At 35.9% G+C, this 18,168-nt stretch overlaps 2 protein-coding genes across 3 annotated transcripts; one reads left to right on the top strand and one right to left on the bottom strand.

The window, feature by feature from the left end:
- Window positions 1-14: 14 nt before the first annotated feature.
- On the top strand, window positions 15-11,326 carry LOC132189855 (lysine-specific demethylase JMJ21). 2 transcript variants are annotated; one of them, XM_059604670.1, is made up of 16 exons: window positions 15-540; window positions 1,216-1,326; window positions 1,516-1,571; window positions 1,952-2,094; window positions 2,982-3,179; window positions 3,276-3,475; window positions 4,060-4,159; window positions 4,264-4,818; window positions 5,227-5,349; window positions 6,271-6,351; window positions 6,424-6,755; window positions 6,881-7,138; window positions 8,476-8,560; window positions 8,675-8,885; window positions 10,426-10,591; window positions 10,674-11,326. In XM_059604670.1, the coding sequence occupies exons 1-16, from the start codon at window positions 392-394 to the stop codon at window positions 10,810-10,812; spliced, it is 2,907 nt and encodes a 968-aa protein (XP_059460653.1). In that variant the 5' UTR covers window positions 15-391; the 3' UTR covers window positions 10,813-11,326. The 2 variants fall into 2 exon arrangements, with proteins under 2 accessions (XP_059460653.1, XP_059460654.1); XM_059604671.1 differs by lacking the exon at window positions 1,952-2,094 and having other exon boundaries at window positions 451-540; window positions 10,674-11,323.
- A 1,145-nt stretch (window positions 11,327-12,471) lies between these two features.
- On the bottom strand, window positions 12,472-14,954 carry LOC132190315 (small ribosomal subunit protein eS6). The gene is made up of 6 exons (XM_059605267.1): window positions 14,857-14,954; window positions 14,711-14,775; window positions 13,656-13,713; window positions 13,472-13,580; window positions 13,064-13,336; window positions 12,472-12,882 (listed from the first exon to the last, which is right to left on the bottom strand). The coding sequence occupies exons 1-6, from the start codon at window positions 14,860-14,862 to the stop codon at window positions 12,644-12,646; spliced, it is 750 nt and encodes a 249-aa protein (XP_059461250.1). The 5' UTR covers window positions 14,863-14,954; the 3' UTR covers window positions 12,472-12,643.
- Window positions 14,955-18,168: the final 3,214 nt, after the last annotated feature.

An 18,168-nucleotide genomic window follows, 5' to 3' on the forward strand; every position in this document is an offset into this window, starting at 1 on the left:
GGCCAAAGTTCAAATTCTCAAATTTACAGAGAGACTCTTATGATTGGTCGTGTGTAAAATGTCTTCGCTTTCTCATAAAGAAAATTAAAAGAGAAAAAGAGCCAGCCATCTCACGATTCTCACCGCACTCCGTAGCGCGCAGGCGTGAAATTTCTGTGCACACGCCACACGGTAGACCCGCGCACAAGAAACGCGGTCGCACGCGCACGCAGTTGCAATTGCAAACTATCTAAAGCCCGCCTATCTGCCAACTTGCCGCGTTCTTTCCAAGCGATAAGCACAACTTCGAAAAAGAACGAACCACAATACTCACAGAGACAGAGAGAGAGAGAGAGAGAAACACCTTGTGATTCAACCGCATCTCATTTCTTCATCTCGCAAAAGGACAGCAATGGATAATTCTCAGGCCCAGGCGTTGGGGCCCAGAGACCGCAGAACTGACGCCCTCGGAGACCTTCAGGTCCTTCCCGATGAAACCCTCTGCGCTCTCTTGGAATACCTATCTCCTCGGGATCTCGCTCGCCTCGCTTGTGTCAGCAGGTTCAAACCTGTTCTCTAATCCGCATTTCTAGGTTTTTGTATTATAAATTATACACAGCTATTCCAATACTGAAAGATTCGGGCTTTACACATTTCTATCATTTCTTAATTCCTCATTGATAGCTATACTCGTGCTTTGAATTTGATTTTTGCCGCTAAGAACAATAAATCGATTTTGGAATGGAGCGAGAGCCAGTGACACCAATTTTCTCGCGATGTTTTTATGAATATGCCTCAGATTAGGTAGTAGTGCAATTCCGTCATGAATTTAGTTCCATAGCTTATGAAATTTGTATCCATATATAGTCTGTAAAGAAGTGTTGAACAGATTCTTAACCACATAAAAGCAAAATTTCTCTCCTGAGTCCTATTGAACCAATTTATGCCGGCAATGCCCCAATGTATGTGTGCTAAAACATATTAACTTCAGAGTCTTTAATTCATTTGTTGACTCATGACTCCCAGTTTAGGTTCATGCGTTTTAAAATAACAACAGAGATCCTATCAACGTCATAAGTTTCATTTTAAATAGTGAATTTTGCTGGAAGAAATTGTTCATCTAGTTGTATGTATTATTAATTTATTATCTTAAAAGAAAGGCGAAGGAAGTTTAGGAGGCAGATTTCCATTCTTCCTACTATAATTCTGTATCTTTTGTTTCTTTCTGATATGCAGTGTGATGTACATACTATGCAATGAAGAACCATTGTGGATGAGTCTATGCTTTAAAAGACTAAATGGCCCGCTTCAGTACAAAGGGTCATGGAAGAAAACAGCTCGTCATTTGTATGTTTCACAATTCATGCTATAATTTTGCTGAGTATCAGGGGGTTTTGCTGGGATTTGAAACTAGGTTTATTCTTTTTGTGGTGTAACTAATTCCTTTTATTCTTGGGATTTTCATGAGCTATAAAAATTATAATTGGAATTTTTTGTTATATGTATTATGAATGGTTGTTGTCCTTTTGGATGCAGGGAGCAGCCTCTCAATGAATATGAAGAACCCTGCAGAAAACCACTGCATTTTGATGGTAACTTGTTTCTTGCCATAGTATCTTTGGTATTCCTTCTTTCCTATGTTGTTGATCCTGTTTAGAAATCCAACTTTTTAAGCAGACATCATTTGATGCATTATCTCTCAAATAAAATGTTATAGGTTAGGAAATTTATCAAACTTGTATCCATTGACTTTTCAAAGTGGACCATATTTTGGAACATCCCAAAATGGAATAAAAGATCGACTATATGGGGTGGAGTATTATTTAACAACTATTCCAGGGGTTCATTTTTTCGTCATGATATTGATATTTTATGTTGAGAAACTTTTTCTGAAGTCACCATAACAATATTTTTCACTTTACAAAAAAAAAAACAAAAATCTCTGAAGGTCATGTTTATAACCTTCCTGCAGGGTTCAGCTCTATGTTCTTGTACAGAAGATTATACAGGAGCCATACCACATTGAACGGATTTTCTTTTGATAATGGTACTGTGGAAAGAAAGAAGGACCTTACTTTAGAAGAGTTTTATCATCAGTATGATGGGAAGAAACCGGTAAAGTGATAATGGTTCATATCCATTTAATTAGATTTTCTTTTGAGACCGTTGTCTTCCAAATCATTATGTATGAACATATTCCTCATTTAGATCTATCATGTCATCCTTTGGCCCACTTTTCTCTTTATTCCTTTTACCCCTTTTTTGTAATCATTTCACAGTAAACTCATTTGCGACTTTTATTATTTATATGGATCTATATTTGTGCACTTGATTTATAGTTTTTATGTTGCTGAAGGGACAAGTTTTTCTCTGAAAGAATTGGCCACCATTGCCACCAGACTTTTACCATCTTTCCTACCAATACCACACTGGCCACCAAGACTAACTGTCCCTGCCGCTGGAGCCATTGCCCACCTCTGCACAACCACTAGCACTGCAAATTCCGTCAGTTAGATGCTATCTCTGCCTTTATTGTGCCAACACTATCATCACCACTATATTGCTGCCACCTCCTACTTGGCACACTCTGTCGCCACCTTGCCAACTACATTTGCAGTATAGCCACCACCCAAAAACCTCTGCCAGTTGAATGGCTATTACTCTTTTGTCTACTTCCACCACACGACTTCTCTTATAACCACAGATACAGACATCACAAATTCCACTCTGTGTGTTCTGGCTACATCTGATTTTAAACATGTTTATGTACTCACCTATCATGCCAGTCTTATTTAGAATTTCCAGACCTACTGACCATTCTTTCTTCTTTTTCATGATTAAAAAGAAAAAGGAAAAACTAGAGGAAATCATGATTTTACCAACATATTCTGGCCTGTTGTCTGCACTAGACATTTCTTCATTAATTCAGTTGGCAAGTTGTGAATCATATCTAGTATATTGTTTATTTTATTCACATGGATTGTTGTTGACACGTGTACCAGCTTTTGCTTACTGGACTGACGGACACTTGGCCGGCAAGGCATACATGGATGCTTGACCAGTTGTTGCTGAACTATGGAGACACAGCTTTCAGAATTTCTCAAAGGAGTTCGCAAAAAATCTTGATGAAATTTAAAGATTATGTCTCATACATGAAACTTCAGCATGATGAGGATCCACTATATATATTTGATGACAAGGTGCTCTATTTGTGCAAAATTATCACTACTCTTTTATGCTGTTTTCTGTTAATTGTTTCTTTTGAAATTTTAAAATTATTCTTACTTTTTTTGCAGTTTGGGGAAGTTGCACCTGGTTTGTTGAAGGATTACAATGTCCCTCATCTATTTCAAGAAGACTTTTTTGATGTCTTAGAACGAGATCAGCGACCACCATTTAGATGGCTTATAATTGGGCCAGAGAGGTCTGGTGCCTCTTGGCATGTTGATCCTGCTCTTACCAGTGCCTGGAATACCCTTCTATGTGGTCGTAAAAGGTAAATCCCTTAATAACAGTGTGTATCTGTGCATTCATTCTACCCAAATTAATTCATGGTTTTTAAATGCAACCTATTGTCTTTTGCAGCCTATGCCTGTATATACCTGGTAATTGATGAAACTGTGTGCTGTTTGTTTTTGGAAGTCCAGATTACTACACTAATAATTACTCAACAGCTCTAGATTAGATTTTTTTTATTTTTTTCATGAATCAATGTAGGGGAAAAGGAAAATTCATGGGAATTTTAAGCATGTTGATGTGCTCCCACATTCAGGAAATAAAAGCCCATTGAATCTGATGCATGCTTGAGGTTCTCTTCAATGTGGGAGTTGATGGATTTTAAGTCATCTCATTCCTAGATTATAAGTATAATACAACCTAAGCAAGAGGTGGCTACTTTTTATTTGCTTAATTTTGGGAATATCATCAAACCCGTTCAATCATTAATTGGGGGTCTGCCTTTATGATTTTTCTGCCATGGATCATTTGTATCTCATACTATTGGCTGCATAAGATCTATCACGCTTTGTATTGCTTTACTGTGATTGAAATAACTTGCTAGGAGCAATGTCAATCATGTAGGTGGGCATTTTATCCACCAGGAAGAGTGCCCCTGGGAGCCACAGTACATGTAAATGAAGAAGATGGTGATGTCAATGTTGAGACTCCATCATCGCTGCAGGTATTTAATGCAGAAATTGTGGTACTTCATAATCATTCTTATATTCTGTAGCATCTGGTTAATTTACCTTTATCAGATATTTTTGCTTTTCTTGTTGTGTATAGTGGTGGCTAGATTTTTATCCACTACTTGCTGATGAAGACAAGCCAGTAGAGTGTACCCAACTACCTGGGGAGACAATTTTCGTTCCGAGTGGATGGTGGCATTGTGTCTTGAATCTGGAAACAACTATTGCTGTGACACAAAATTTTGTGAATTCCAAAAACTTTGAATTTGCATGTTTGGATATGGCCCCTGGTTATCGCCATAAGGGAGTTTGCCGTGCTGGATTGCTTGCTCTTGAACAAGGCAGTTTTGAGGATGCAGATGATAGTTTCAATTACCCAGACCTGGCTAGGAAAGATAAGAGGGCCAGAATTCAGAAACCTGGAGATGGTCCAAATCATGAAAAAACTACCAACGGTGCCTCTAGAAGATATAATATGTGGAAACAAGGTTTTTCATATGATATAAATTTCTTATCCATGTTTTTAGATAAAGAGAAAGACCACTACATTCATCCATGGAGCGCAGGCAACTGCATGGGACAACGAGAAATGAGAGACTGGTTATCCAAGCTTTGGGTTGGAAAACCAGGATTGAGAGAACTAATATGGAAGGTAATACTTTTCCTTGTTAGCTTATTCTTTATGTCCATCAAGTTGAAGTGAAAATTATTAAATACGGAAGCTAGTAGCAGTATTCAATAAAGATATTCCCATACTTTATGCCATAGGTTATCAACCTCTTTACAAGACAAATAATTGATATTTTTTGCTTAGGGTAATTATGACCAATGAGGCAGTTTGTTTCCGAGGAGATCCTCTTTGAGGCGTAACCTCTTTACACATCTTTCATGCCTCTTATATATTCGAGTTCATTAACACAGTTTGCTATGCGCCTTTGTGATTTTACAAGTTTTTTCTGCTAGATTACTTTTTAGGAATTTGCCTTGTTGCTGAAATGAAGTGCCTGTTATTGTTTCTTCTCATCTCTATTGCTTCATATTTTGCTATGATATGTCTTAGGGAGCATGTCTCGCACTAAATGCGGACAAATGGTTAGAATGCCTGGCAGAAATTTGTGCCTTCCACAATTTGCCTTCTCCTACAGATGATGAGAGGCTTCCTGTTGGCACGGGTAGCAATCCTGTAAGTTGGTTTATCTATTTTTTAATTAATCATGGTTCTCAAAAGATACACATATTAATTTGTTACATTTTAACTTGCTGCTTCTATTTTGAGGTGTATTATTTCATGATGTTGTAAAAAATATGGGAAATCAATTCAACGACATCCTGGACCAATTCTTTTTAGTAAGAGATAAATCCATGAAGTTCATTGGATGCTGTGACAAATTAATTTTTTGGATAGCACAGAAGCAAGAAAGAACATAATAAAATAAGCCAGTCACACAGGACATTGTAGTTGATCAAAGTCAGCTAAAAAAGAAATTTAAGCTGTGGGACAAAACAATGTGCCAAGTCCCATTAGGAGAGAATCACGAAGTCAGTTAACACCCCAAATCCAAAGAGAAAAAGAAAACTGGAGGCCCCACTGACTTGACTTCACATTGAATGTGTTTTTGGGACCAACTAGCACAATTGGGGCTCATGACAGTCAGTGCTTTGAATCAGGTTGAGAATCTGATATCTGTTTGGCATGTGCCACCAGATGATTGATAAATTTGATACTTAGCAATAAACAAAGGAATGATCAGCTAGCAATAAACAATTCTTGGCATTTGATTGTTTCTATCAACAAAGTAGAGGAGGTCATGACACATCAACATTGAATGAAGATGATGCTTCTGTGGCAAGTAGTTTGGTTGTTGGTTATGTGTAAGCCACAATGAACTAGGTGTGTTAACTTTAAGAATAAATGAGACCTAAATTACTTGGGTGCATTTTTTGAAGCTTCTTCATTATATGTCCTTGTTGAATTTAGGTGGCTATACACTGGTATAACATGACAAAATTGTATTATACAACACTAAATCAACTTATAATTCAGTTTTGGGGCCAAAGAAGTTATGTTCTGACTCTGGTAATATGCTGTTAATTTTCTCAACAGGTTTATCTCATGGAAAACACTGTAATCAAAATTTTTGTTGAAGGAGGGCTGGAAGCTTCAATTTATGGTTTAGGCACCGAGGTATGATCTTACTTATACTTTTGAATGATAACATCTTTTACACAAACCTAATATTTTACTGCATGTTAACAGCTTGAGTTTTACAATCTATTATGTAAAGTCAACTCCCCTCTGAAGAATCACATTCCTGATGTTTTGGCAAGTGGGATTCTTTACCTTGAAAATGGGTCTTATAAAGTTGTTTCTTGGGATGGAAAAGGAGTTCCTGATGTGATTGCTGAGAGCAATCTGAGTCCAGAAAATTGCAAAGTAGATGAATATCCTTTTGGTGTATGGAGCAAGAAACAATTAGAATACAGAAAAGCTGCGATTTCAATACATGAATCAATTGGTCTGGCAGGATGCACTAGTATATGGCCATACATCATAATAAAACGGTGCAAAGGGAAGATTTTTGCTCAATTGTAAGTTACTAAGTGAAAATAGTTTCTCTTTCTAATTGAAATGCCACAAACTTTTGGATTTTAGGATATGCTAAAAGTAGCACAATTCAATAACGGGCCTTGACTTCATTATATTCTCTTTGCAGGAGAGATAGCCTGTCATGGGAAGATACACTAAGCTTAGCTTCTTTTTTGGGAGAGCAGCTCCGTAACGTTCATCTCTTGCCCCTTCCACCTTTTAATCATTCAATTTTTTCAGATATTGAGCTGAAATTGCAATTGCCCTTTACTAATGGTTTTATGGAGGCTGTTCCCATTAACTCAAAAATTTCAGCCGAATGGGAAATTTTCATCAGAACTTTAATGAGGAAGAAGAAGGATGTATCAAGTCGCTTGTCTAAATGGTATGCCTATGTCTTTCATATTAGAACATCTACCTGCAATTGTTAGCAAAAAATAAAGAAGATATACCAAAAATGTGAGGCATAGATGGTTGTAGCTTTTATCTTGTGTCCGACACCCAGTGCCTGTGTTGGAGACTGAGACTGCTGAGTGTGTTCAGTTTTTGGAGATTGTCATGTTGGGCAGTAGACACACTTCCACTGTAATTTTTATTATGATACTCATTAGTACCCATCTGTATATCTTCTTTAAAATGTATATGCTGAGATCATAGACACAGAACTCCCCCAAATATATTAATGAGGTACACCTTTGCCTGTGGAGCTTTTGTGCAAAGAAAAAAAAAATCGATTTCAATTATGCTTCCAAATGTTTGTGTTTCTGAAAACTGATTTTAAAATTTCTTGACAAAAACCCTTTGTGTGTGTGCATAGGCTAATTTACTCTTTTTTGGGGGGCTTATATATTTATGTTTTGTGCATGCTTGTAGAAAAATCATAGAAAGTACATTGAGCAATAAATATTGTTTGCTAATAATCTAACAAAAAGGCATCTTTGCTTTCCGACATTTATTGCAGAAAATAAAGATGGGCACATCTTGTTGAAAAGTGTTGACATACCAATTGTCCTTAAGAAGTGTCCTATATATTATAGCTTTTAATTGAGCAAGTTTGCTCAGTTCTGGTCATTATATCCGTATGTTCTTGATGGTAATTAGTCTAACTTAGTGGATTCTCTACGAAAAGGTTCGATAACTGGATACCTTCTTGCTGTAGGAGTCTTCAGTTATATCTTGAGATTTTGCTAGTCAAGGCATTGGCTTTTTGTGCTTGATAGTAACAGCCTGAATGTTGTTACATGTCTGAATATCCTAATTAGTGCTTTATCAGGTTGTGGCTGTGAAAATTGCATGGGTTTGTAAAATTTTGAGTGCTTAATTAAAGGGATACTGTGTTTCAACCAAATTCATAGGTAAAGTAGTGCTTTGATAGGTGACCTTATATTTGGCATTACCTACTTTTTATTTCTTTCAATCAAATATATCTAGGGCAAAAACCTGAGATTTTTCTAGTATCTTTTCTTGTTAGTCTATGGTTGTGCATATAACAATGCATCATATTGTTCCCTGATCTGCAAGAGACTTATTCTGTACTGCTGAAGATCTAGTTTTACTTGCAACTTGATATCTGTTTCTTGAATCCTTGTGAAATTTCTTAGATGGTGATGATAATGATGGTTTATATATTGGCATGAAAATTGAGCTGCATTTGTGCATTTTATAAATGAAATCATAGAGTTTAATGTGAGACCTCTGATATACTTTTGTTGCACATTGTAGGGGCAATCCGATTCCTAACACACTGATAGAGAAAGTTGATGAATACATCCCAGATGATTTTGCGAAGTTGCTTAATGTATTTGAGGTCTCTTGCCCATCCTACCAATTTGATTCATTATTACAGAACATTTTTTATCGACATGTCCTTTGATAGATTAGTCTCTATTTGTGACTAACACAGTCTTCTATTTGACTTCAGGGTGAAAATGGCCTAAATAAAGTTTGTAAACCTTGCTCTTGGATACACTCAGATATTATGGATGATAATATTCACATGGAATCAAGGTTGGTTAGTTTGTTCTTGAGTGAAAATGCCAAAGATGATGACTCTATGAATGGCTGTGATGAAGGTGGAAAGGGAAAATCATGGTGCCCTAGCCACATTCTTGATTTCAGTGATCTTTCGTTAGGTTAGTGCTTTCATTTACTCAATTAGACTTCCATGTATTGGATATGCACTTGTTCTAGTGATTGTTTAGGCTTCTTTAATCATGATTAGCATAGAGCTGAGTATGGACCTGATGACATGACAGATTTTGATTCAATTCGATAAAAATGTTTATGGGAAATCTTAGAAATATATGATAATTGGGTCAAATAAAGATTCTATTTTTGCATGACAATGTCGGGCAGGGTACATACTGGGGGAAAAGGGAATATAAACTTTTAAATATTGTAGCCTACTGCTCAAATCTTAACCGCAGTCTGCTGGCTGCTTTTACTTCAGACAGTTTCTGACCTATTTCTGGGACATTCTTCAGTTATCTGGATGTATATTCCATAGAAGTATTGTGTAATGTACATATACCCTGTGCATGTCTGTATATTTGTGTAAATATTTTTGCTCGTTTTGCTGACACTCAGCTCTCTATATCTGGTTCTTTTATGTGATTCAATTAATTTTGATTATGAGACCTTAATTAGGTTTAATGCTAATCTTTAATAGTGTTCTTGGACTGTTAATTGTTTTTTGTATTGTTTTTCATTAGTATTCAGACTATGTACACTTTTTTCATCCTTTTCTATTCACTAAAACTTATGGTTTTTTTAAATGTTTTCATGGATTTTTTTTTTATTTTAAAAATAGTGTTTGTGCAAATTTCCAATATATAAATATGATTTAATTTCTTGCTAAACAGTACAGGTGGGGTGGTATGACATGAATTACTTCAATTTCATGTTTACTGTATATACTTGGATTTATTTTTCATTATTTCCTAGTTCTTCGTTATGATTACTTTTTGTATGAGTTTCAATATGTGGGTTGTATGTGGTTCTTAACTGTTACTTTATTTCTTTTTTCTGAAACTGTATGCTTCTTCATGAAAATTGAGGCTTCATATTTTAAGTTCTTTTAGGTCTCTTAGATTCTTTTTTTACGAACCAATCTTTTACCATACAGATTTGTTTTACATAGATGATAGTATTCAATTCTCATGCATTTTTGAGTCGTAATATGTGAAAATGTTAACCCTGCTAGTCTTTCCCCTCTTTCACCCTTTCGTTCTCCCCCTAGATCTGCTTGTGCTAAATGATCCTAGCATTTCATTATTCATGGTAGACAAAGTCATCTGATTAAAAGAAACAATACAGAGATTTTGTATTGGTTTAGACACCAATGGCCTAAACTGGTTTTCCAATTATTGTCGGCTAAGCTGTTGGCCACATGAGCAACTTCTGCGGTAGGATATGTATAGTATGCTACTACCTTATGACACAAATAGAACATAGCTACAGTACAAGACCACAGGCTGCTTTATAGCATGACTTACAAATTTAGTTTGTCTTGTATGCTTTGATATATTTGTGTTCATAGGATAATGTGAGTGCAAAATATTGTCAAAAGTATGAACCATAAATAGGGAACAAAGTAAGATATTTCTAGAGTCATGGGGTTATGAAGCATGACTTACGTATTGGTGTCAAACTGATTCATTATTCTTTGTGCAGGAGATCCTATTTTTGATTTGATCCCCATATATTTAGACATATTTAGAGGCGACCAGAGGCTCCTTAAGCAATTTTTAGAAAGCTATAAACTTCCTTTCATAAAAATGCCACAGCATGAATCAGAGGAGGGTGGTGAGAAAGTTGGACGACTTTCATACCTTGCCATGTAAGTAAATGGTCTCTCTATGTATTTGAACAACGCCATATTTTCAGTGGTGGGATTCATTTGGATGTTTTCTTGGGCATAGGTGCTACTGTATTTTGCATGACGAGAATATTTTGGGAGCCATCTTCGACATATGGAATGAACTCAGAACGGCAAAGTCGTGGGAAGAAGTTGAGCTGGCAGTATGGGGAGAGTTAAATAATTACAAAGGCTTTCCCTGATCGTTGTCTGCAACTCTAAACTTTGGATGCCATGTCTCTGCTAAATTTATGTCATTTCTAATACGCATAGAAAATTCGGGCACAGCAATATGCTAGAGTTTATAATGTAATGGGTCTCATTCAATCCTCATTTTCAACAAAGAAAGTAATTAGAAAGAAAAAGAAAAAAAAAAAAAAAGACTTGTATTTCATAATAATGTATTTATTCATTGAGTCGCTTATAGAGTTGTTAAAGACACAAGAAAGAAAGGAAGAAAAAAAGACGTATATTTCATAATAATGTATTTATTCCTTCAGTCGCTTATAGAGTTGTTAAATTGTCTTTATTGCAACCATAACTGGTTTGATTGAAATTTTAATCGACAGAAAGGGTGTGGCCTAATTCCTTCTTGATAAAGCGTGTCATTGAAGTGAAAAAAAATTATATTTCAGTGTTTCAATCCTCGTGATTTACCTCATTTCGACTATAAACTTCAGTTTTAAAATTTTTTATTTTAATTCCTGAGCTTTATGTTAGTTTCAATTTAAGACTTTCATTCACTTTTTTGTCAGATAAATAACAAAAAAAAATTATACCCCTAAGAAGTTTTCTTTTTGGGTCTGGGTAGGGCCAGTAAAAAAAAAAAAAAAAAAAAAAAAGAAAAAAAAGAAGCAATTTTTAATGCAAATTTTTTCTGAAACTTTTCTTTTTTCCTTTCGTGCTTGTGTTTCTATTTATTTATTTGCCTTTTTGTTAAGTTAGGAGGTGATGGCCTTGCCGAAACACTGCATAAGGCATTTATTTATTTTAAATTTCTTTTATCTTAGTAGCAAAACTGTATTAAAACGTCATTTCTATTATTACGTCTGTCTTGTATTAGAACTGATCTAAAGCTCGAGTCTTAAAAGAAGAAGATATATACACGCACAACTTTTTAAAATTATTCCTTGTGGTTTTAAATTTATTTGAGAGAAATCTGGTATGTTTGGTGAGATTATTGAGGTCTTGTGTGTTCTTTTGGTTGGTATTTGCGATGCTTTGTGATTGGAGTGGTCCCGATAAATTTTGCTCAGTTTTCATTAATTAAAATTTTATTTCGTTAACTATTGGAGTGGTACCCGATATTTTCTCCCATAATTGGCGTAATTCTAAGCATGATAATCGCCTAATTAACGTATTGTTATTTTAGATAAATGTTAGTACCTCCCTTTAATTTTTAAGGTCTAAATGCCATGATACGGATACCTAGTAATTTTGCCTACTCTTAACTTCAATCTGTCCCCGATACCTAGTAATAATAGCTGCTTCATTGAAGTGACACCGTTCTGCAAGATTGCTTTCTGATCTCTATTTCGGAGCTCCATGAGACCTTTTATGAAACTCAATATTTGAGTTGACGCTCAGCTGTGCACTAGATAATAGCTTTATTCCTATTCACAAAAGTAAATATCATTGAACGAAAACATCGAGTTAAGGCTCATAACAATTTCAAGCCCTGTGAAGATCATGCCGGACAATAGGGCGGTTAACAGCCCCGAGAGAACTTCTTGCCGGGTTAAGGTTCACTCACAACAACGTCAATTCAAGTGAAGGTGGAAAAAACAGGAGATGGACATAACTATAACCTAGTGTTTAAAATAGAAAAAATAAGATTAAAGAACTAAATCACGATGCAACAATTAAAAAACAATCCCACATAAGAAACCATAAATATGTCAGCGACATCAAATGAAGAGCAAAGCATTAAAGATGCTTCTAACAAAGCAATCATAAAAGTATTTCAGAATACTAGAAAATTTCAATGATATCCATCTTATAACCAAAATTTAATGTCTTTGCGAGAGCGTGGACCTATGCTGCAATAGATGGCTTAGATGCAGCAGAGAGCCTGGACCTTTTCTTGGCTAAGCTCTCACTACGACGATCTCTTTGCTCCTTCAGCCTTGAGGCAAGGAGCTTCTGGTACTCAGCAGCCTCTGACTTGGCCTTAGCAATTCTCTTCTTCTTGTCTGCAATTCTTGCACGCTTCCTCTGCAAGGTCAATGGAGTGACCAACCTCTGAATCTTGGGAGCTTTACTTACTTTCTTCCCTGCCAATCGCAGAAGCAGAGCATTGAGTTTAACAATTATAGAAAACATACAGCTGATAATTATAGCAACTGTATTACAAATTGAACCTTCTCAATCCATTTTAAAAGCCTTAACAAGCAGGGAAAAATATTCACAAGCTCTTCTGCCCAATGAATTCAATACTGAAATTAGGAAGCTTACCAGCTTTGTTGGTAAAAGATCTACGGTAAGTGTTCACATACTTGCGAACATCATCCTCCTTTGAGAGATTGAAAAGTTTACGGATCTTTGACGCCCTCTTCGGACCTCTCATTCTTGGTTTCTCAGTGTCAGTCAGACCAGGAAGATCATGATCACCCTTCTTCACAATAACCAAGTTCAGAACAGAAAGATCTGGGCTGACGATGCATCCACGCACAGACTTCCTCCTACGCTCTCCATTGCGCCTACCATACCCACGGAAGCAAGGAGTTCCTGGCCAGAAAAATTTAAATAGTCCTTATCACTGTTCTCTGAGACAATCTAACATGTGTCCTAGCAAAATGCGTTTAATGACTATTTAAATTTTAGTAAAAATAGTAAGCACTGAAAACAGAAATTTTGGCCAACCTCTCCGAAGCAAGAGACGGACACGGCCTGGAGTTAACACTCCCTGCTTCATGGGGAATCCTTGCTTGTCACAGCCTCCCATGATTTTGAAAACATAGCCCTTAAATTCCTGTCAAACAAACGTTTTGAGAAATTTAGAAGACTCAATAGGATTTGGGAAATGCAGAACATTGTCAGTGCATACCTCTCCAAGAGAATCTCCATTGACTTCCTGTGAAATCCTCTTGTCAAAAAATGCCCGTCTAAAAGGTCAAAGAAAGAGAACAGAATATCCTCAGGTATCATAAAGAGAAACATTAGTTAAAAGGAATTTGCTATTTTAATTGACTGTAATCTAGTGATATTCCACTCGTTACAAAATTTGACATTTGGCCACAAGGCTAACTTAAGAAGTTGTCAATCCAAGCAAATCATTGCCTACAAGTTTAGAAAACGCCATATCAATCAAACATAAAGCATGGTAAATAAAAGTTGGGCTGCTTACAACAGATGCTTCAAACCAAAGATTTCTCTACTAGTTAGTAAAATTTGTGAACAACTCTTAATGAATGACACTAAACTCATTAGTCTCTTTCTATAATCAAACAAATTAAATATTAAAGAAAAAATACCACAGGAACCACTCAAGCACATTGGGGGAGTGTAGAGTGCTCATCCTATAAAGGTACATAAATAATCAAGTCATTAAATGTTTTCAGCACCTTTTTTTTTTCAAAGTAATATAAGATCTACTAATAATTCAAATTTTTCATCAAAATATTTGCAAAGGAAAATACTATATATTTGCCTGCAAAATCTTCATAGTTATGCTTACTGTTAACATTAATTAAGCTCATACTTCAATCCCAAGAATTAATAGTGATATGCAATTATATACACAAGACCCCAAATTTCAATAGACGCAGGTTTGCATATTTCTGTGTTTATACCCATACAAGAATGTCTGTCAAATTATGCGAGAACAATCAAATGTGCCCAAGCCTATGAACTTTATGAGACAGCCAAACTTCTCCATACTATTGTACTGTCTGGTTTATTTATATCATGATAACGTAAGGTTAGATCCAACTGGGCCAAAATTGTCTGATTCATAGGATTCAACAATTGAAAGAAACAGATTCATCTTTAGCGTGAAAACTATGATCAAATAGAAACCCAAGTTAACATGTAAACAAAAGATTTAATTTTTAGTAAATGTGTGTTTGTGTGTGCGTGAGCGAGAGCGAGAGAGGAACTAACAGCTTCTGGTCATCGTCGATTTCCAGCTTCTTTTGGCATCCCGTAGTCGGGTTTGCGATGTTGAACTGCAAAACCACAAAGAACGCCAGATTCAGTGAGAGAGAGAAAGAGAGAGAAGAGAGAGATTTAGGCGTTGAGATAGAAACCTTCATGATGAGAGCTTGAGTCGCTGAGGCCGGGTCGAGCAGAGGCGCCGCTTCTCTTTGCTGCAAATGAAGATACAAAGAGGTGTACTCCTTTTAGGGTTTTGTAGGATGTCGATTTATTGATTTTTTTATTTTTTATTTTTTCCTTGGACCAATGTGGCCAATGCCCACGGAGTCCGGCTGCAGCTTAGATGGGCCCAGCCCATCGAACGGATTAAGTTCAGCACTATGAAGCCCAGTGGGAATTTTGGTTTCAGAATTACCATATGAGAATAACTAGTCAGGTCTTGTATAAAGAATGTATTTTCTACCCTCCAATAAAAACCGACACCTAAAATTTTTTCACAAATAACCAAAAGCATGTCCACACACGATCAAACCAGTCCAATTCAAAAGAAACCCTTCTGTTTTTCGATTGAATGCATCAACTCATTGGACAGCAGTGAAGACATTCAGTAGTAATAACTTTAAAGCATACCAGCTTGTTAAATAGACCGCTTCTAACCGTATTTTTGGAATAATTCTTATATCTTGTTCTTTTTTTTCTTTGGTTAAAGATCAATAGTGGGAAAGACCCACATTTGTTCCATTTTTCCCACTCTCCCGCTTTGATTTTTTTCTTCTTTTTTTTTTTTTTAAATGCTTAATCTCATTCAAGAAAAACAACGGCCACCCTCAACTTTCGTTTGAAGCGATTGGGTCTTTGCTATCCATTTAAAATTGCAATCTTTTTGTTTTTTTTTTTCTTTTGTCTACTGAAACAAGTTCTGTGAGCGTCCACTATATTTAGGCTAGAGACTAAAATTCTATGCTAAAACCAATTATTATCAATTTTTTTCCAAACCTTGTATAAATAAACTCACCGAATCTGGAACTAAGTCTGGAACAGAGATAGAGATGATCATCTTTAAGGCTATTAGATGCATATAGAATTAAGCATTGAAGGTGACCTTCGTTTCTCTTGGCTGTTGCAAGAGAGGGTTTCTCTTGAATCATGAGTGGGAGAGCGTTGATTGTGTGTGGACTTGCTCTATATTATTTGTGAGAAAAGTTGAGGTGTCAATTTTCTATTGAATGGTATAAAAAAAGGGTTTTACACCATATGATGGTAGGGGCTTTTTATATATATATATACTTTAATTTTCAACTCAAGCACCTATCAAAATGAAACCTGACATTTTGTCATAGCTGTATCGTGCCGCTTCAGCTCTATGTTGTATTAAAAACTCTTTTACATTGCTCCCACATGCTATTTCTGATTCGTACTTCTTTAAAAATAACAAATTTGGGCCGTCTAAGGTTCGGGTATAAAATAATTTATATATAAAATAGAGCCAATGGACAAGCCTTTTTTCTAGACATGAGTCAAACTTAATTATTTTTGCCCAAATATGCAAATTTAGCTATTTATATACTACAACACACAAAATATTCAAAAGATGGAGAGGGCCGGGACCAATACTGGGAGCTTCGGAGTGTAGACTCCAAAACTACAGCCCTCCCTTAGATAGACTCTAGAACTCTCATAAAAAATAAAAAAATAATAAAAATAAAAACATCATATGCTTAAGAACACAACAATTTTTTGTGCGTGGGAGACTATATATCTCCCATGCACAAAAAAATAAAACTAGAAATTAAAAAAATATATTATTATTTGAACAATCCCTTATTCCCTTCCCACCAAGTTACCAAAAACATTAAGGGTAGGCAAATTAACCGTTTACTGCCTACTGACCGTCACCGACTGGCAACCAACTTTTGACGGCGAAATAAAAATATTATTTCGACGTCGATTCGGTTTGATAGGCGATAGAAATATTTTTTTTTGTCAATTAAACTGAATTTTCAAGTTGAATTTGAATTTTATCCAGTAAGTTTCCTTACTCTTGTGTCCATTTCTAGGCTATTCTATGAGGGGTTTCAAGTTTTCTCTACACGGATCTTTCGTTTCCATTTGAGGTCGATGTCTACAATCTACCGTTGTATTCATTTTAGGCCGAATTCGTTTCAACATGAGGATATTGAAGGATTTCATAAATATTACTGACAAGCAAAACAGGTACCTGGCAGGTACTTGTTTATCATATGCATGTTTTTTTATAATAAAGTTTTAGATAATTCATGCATCTAATCTAAAACCTTATTATAAGAAAATATGTATAGAATAAACAGGTACCTGCCAAGCACCTGTTTTGCCGGCCCTTTATTATTAGGCCGAATTTGAGGCTAATGTCTATAATCGGTATGCAAATTGGAGAACCAATTACGATGTTTTAAGTTATATCATGAATTGATAGTGCTCAAATTTAAGACATTTGCCTCAAATTGAGCCTAATATTTATGAAATCCTTCTAGATCCTCATGTTGAAACGAATTCGGCCTGAAACGAATACGGCAATAGATTGTAGACATCGGCCTTTAATGGAAACTGAAGATCCGCCTAAAATCCTGCTAGATCTTTTGCTAAAAGCAACCACAAACAGAAACAATAGAAATTAACCACCAATCAACACAAAAAATTTATATTGAAGAGTTAAAGAAGAGAATCGCATTAGAATTGACGATTGGAATTCCCTGTTGAAATTCGGCCTCAAATAAAAATGGAAGATCCGCCTGAAATCATGCCAGATCCTCATGCTGAAAGCCAACACAAACAGGAACAATAGAAATTAACTACCAATAAATACAAAAAATATATATTGAAGAGTTAAAGAAGATAAAATAGAACCGCATTAGTGTTGACGACTGGAATTACCTGCTGAAATTCAGTCGGCGGCATATTGTCCAGCTGAATTCCAGCCATATCGGCATCGACTTCATATGGAAACAGAAGATTCACATCCGTGTCATTTTGAAATACCTGAAATCTCAACACATCCTAAAACAGCAGATAATGACGGGAGGTTGATTTACACTATAGCTTGTTTCAACATCAAAGCTATCAATGTCAAAAAGTAAGTGGTCTTCAGGAAGCAAGTAGTCAACAAGAAACACATTTTCAAGAGGAAGCAGATTTTCACCAGCATGCTGGTTTGCCCGGGGAAGCTCGTTTTTCCCTCTCTTTCTTCTAAGTTGTGCATTTCTAGAAAAAATTGGAGAGTTAGAGTTTAGTGGTGGTTTTACAAACAAGTTATATAGCATGCATTTATCAATCGTTGAAGTAGGTTGAACTTCATGATGGATGAGAGCTTGAGTCGTTGAAGCCGGGTCTGAGCAGAGGCGCCACTCTGCAACAAATGAAAATGACAAAGAGGAAGTGTGTGCACTGCGTTTTAGTGTTTTGTAGGATACGCGAGTTTTTTTATTTTT

The sequence above is a fragment of the Corylus avellana genome, chromosome ca8 (genome assembly GCF_901000735.1).
Source record: "Corylus avellana chromosome ca8, CavTom2PMs-1.0".
NCBI lineage: Eukaryota > Viridiplantae > Streptophyta > Magnoliopsida > Fagales > Betulaceae > Corylus > Corylus avellana.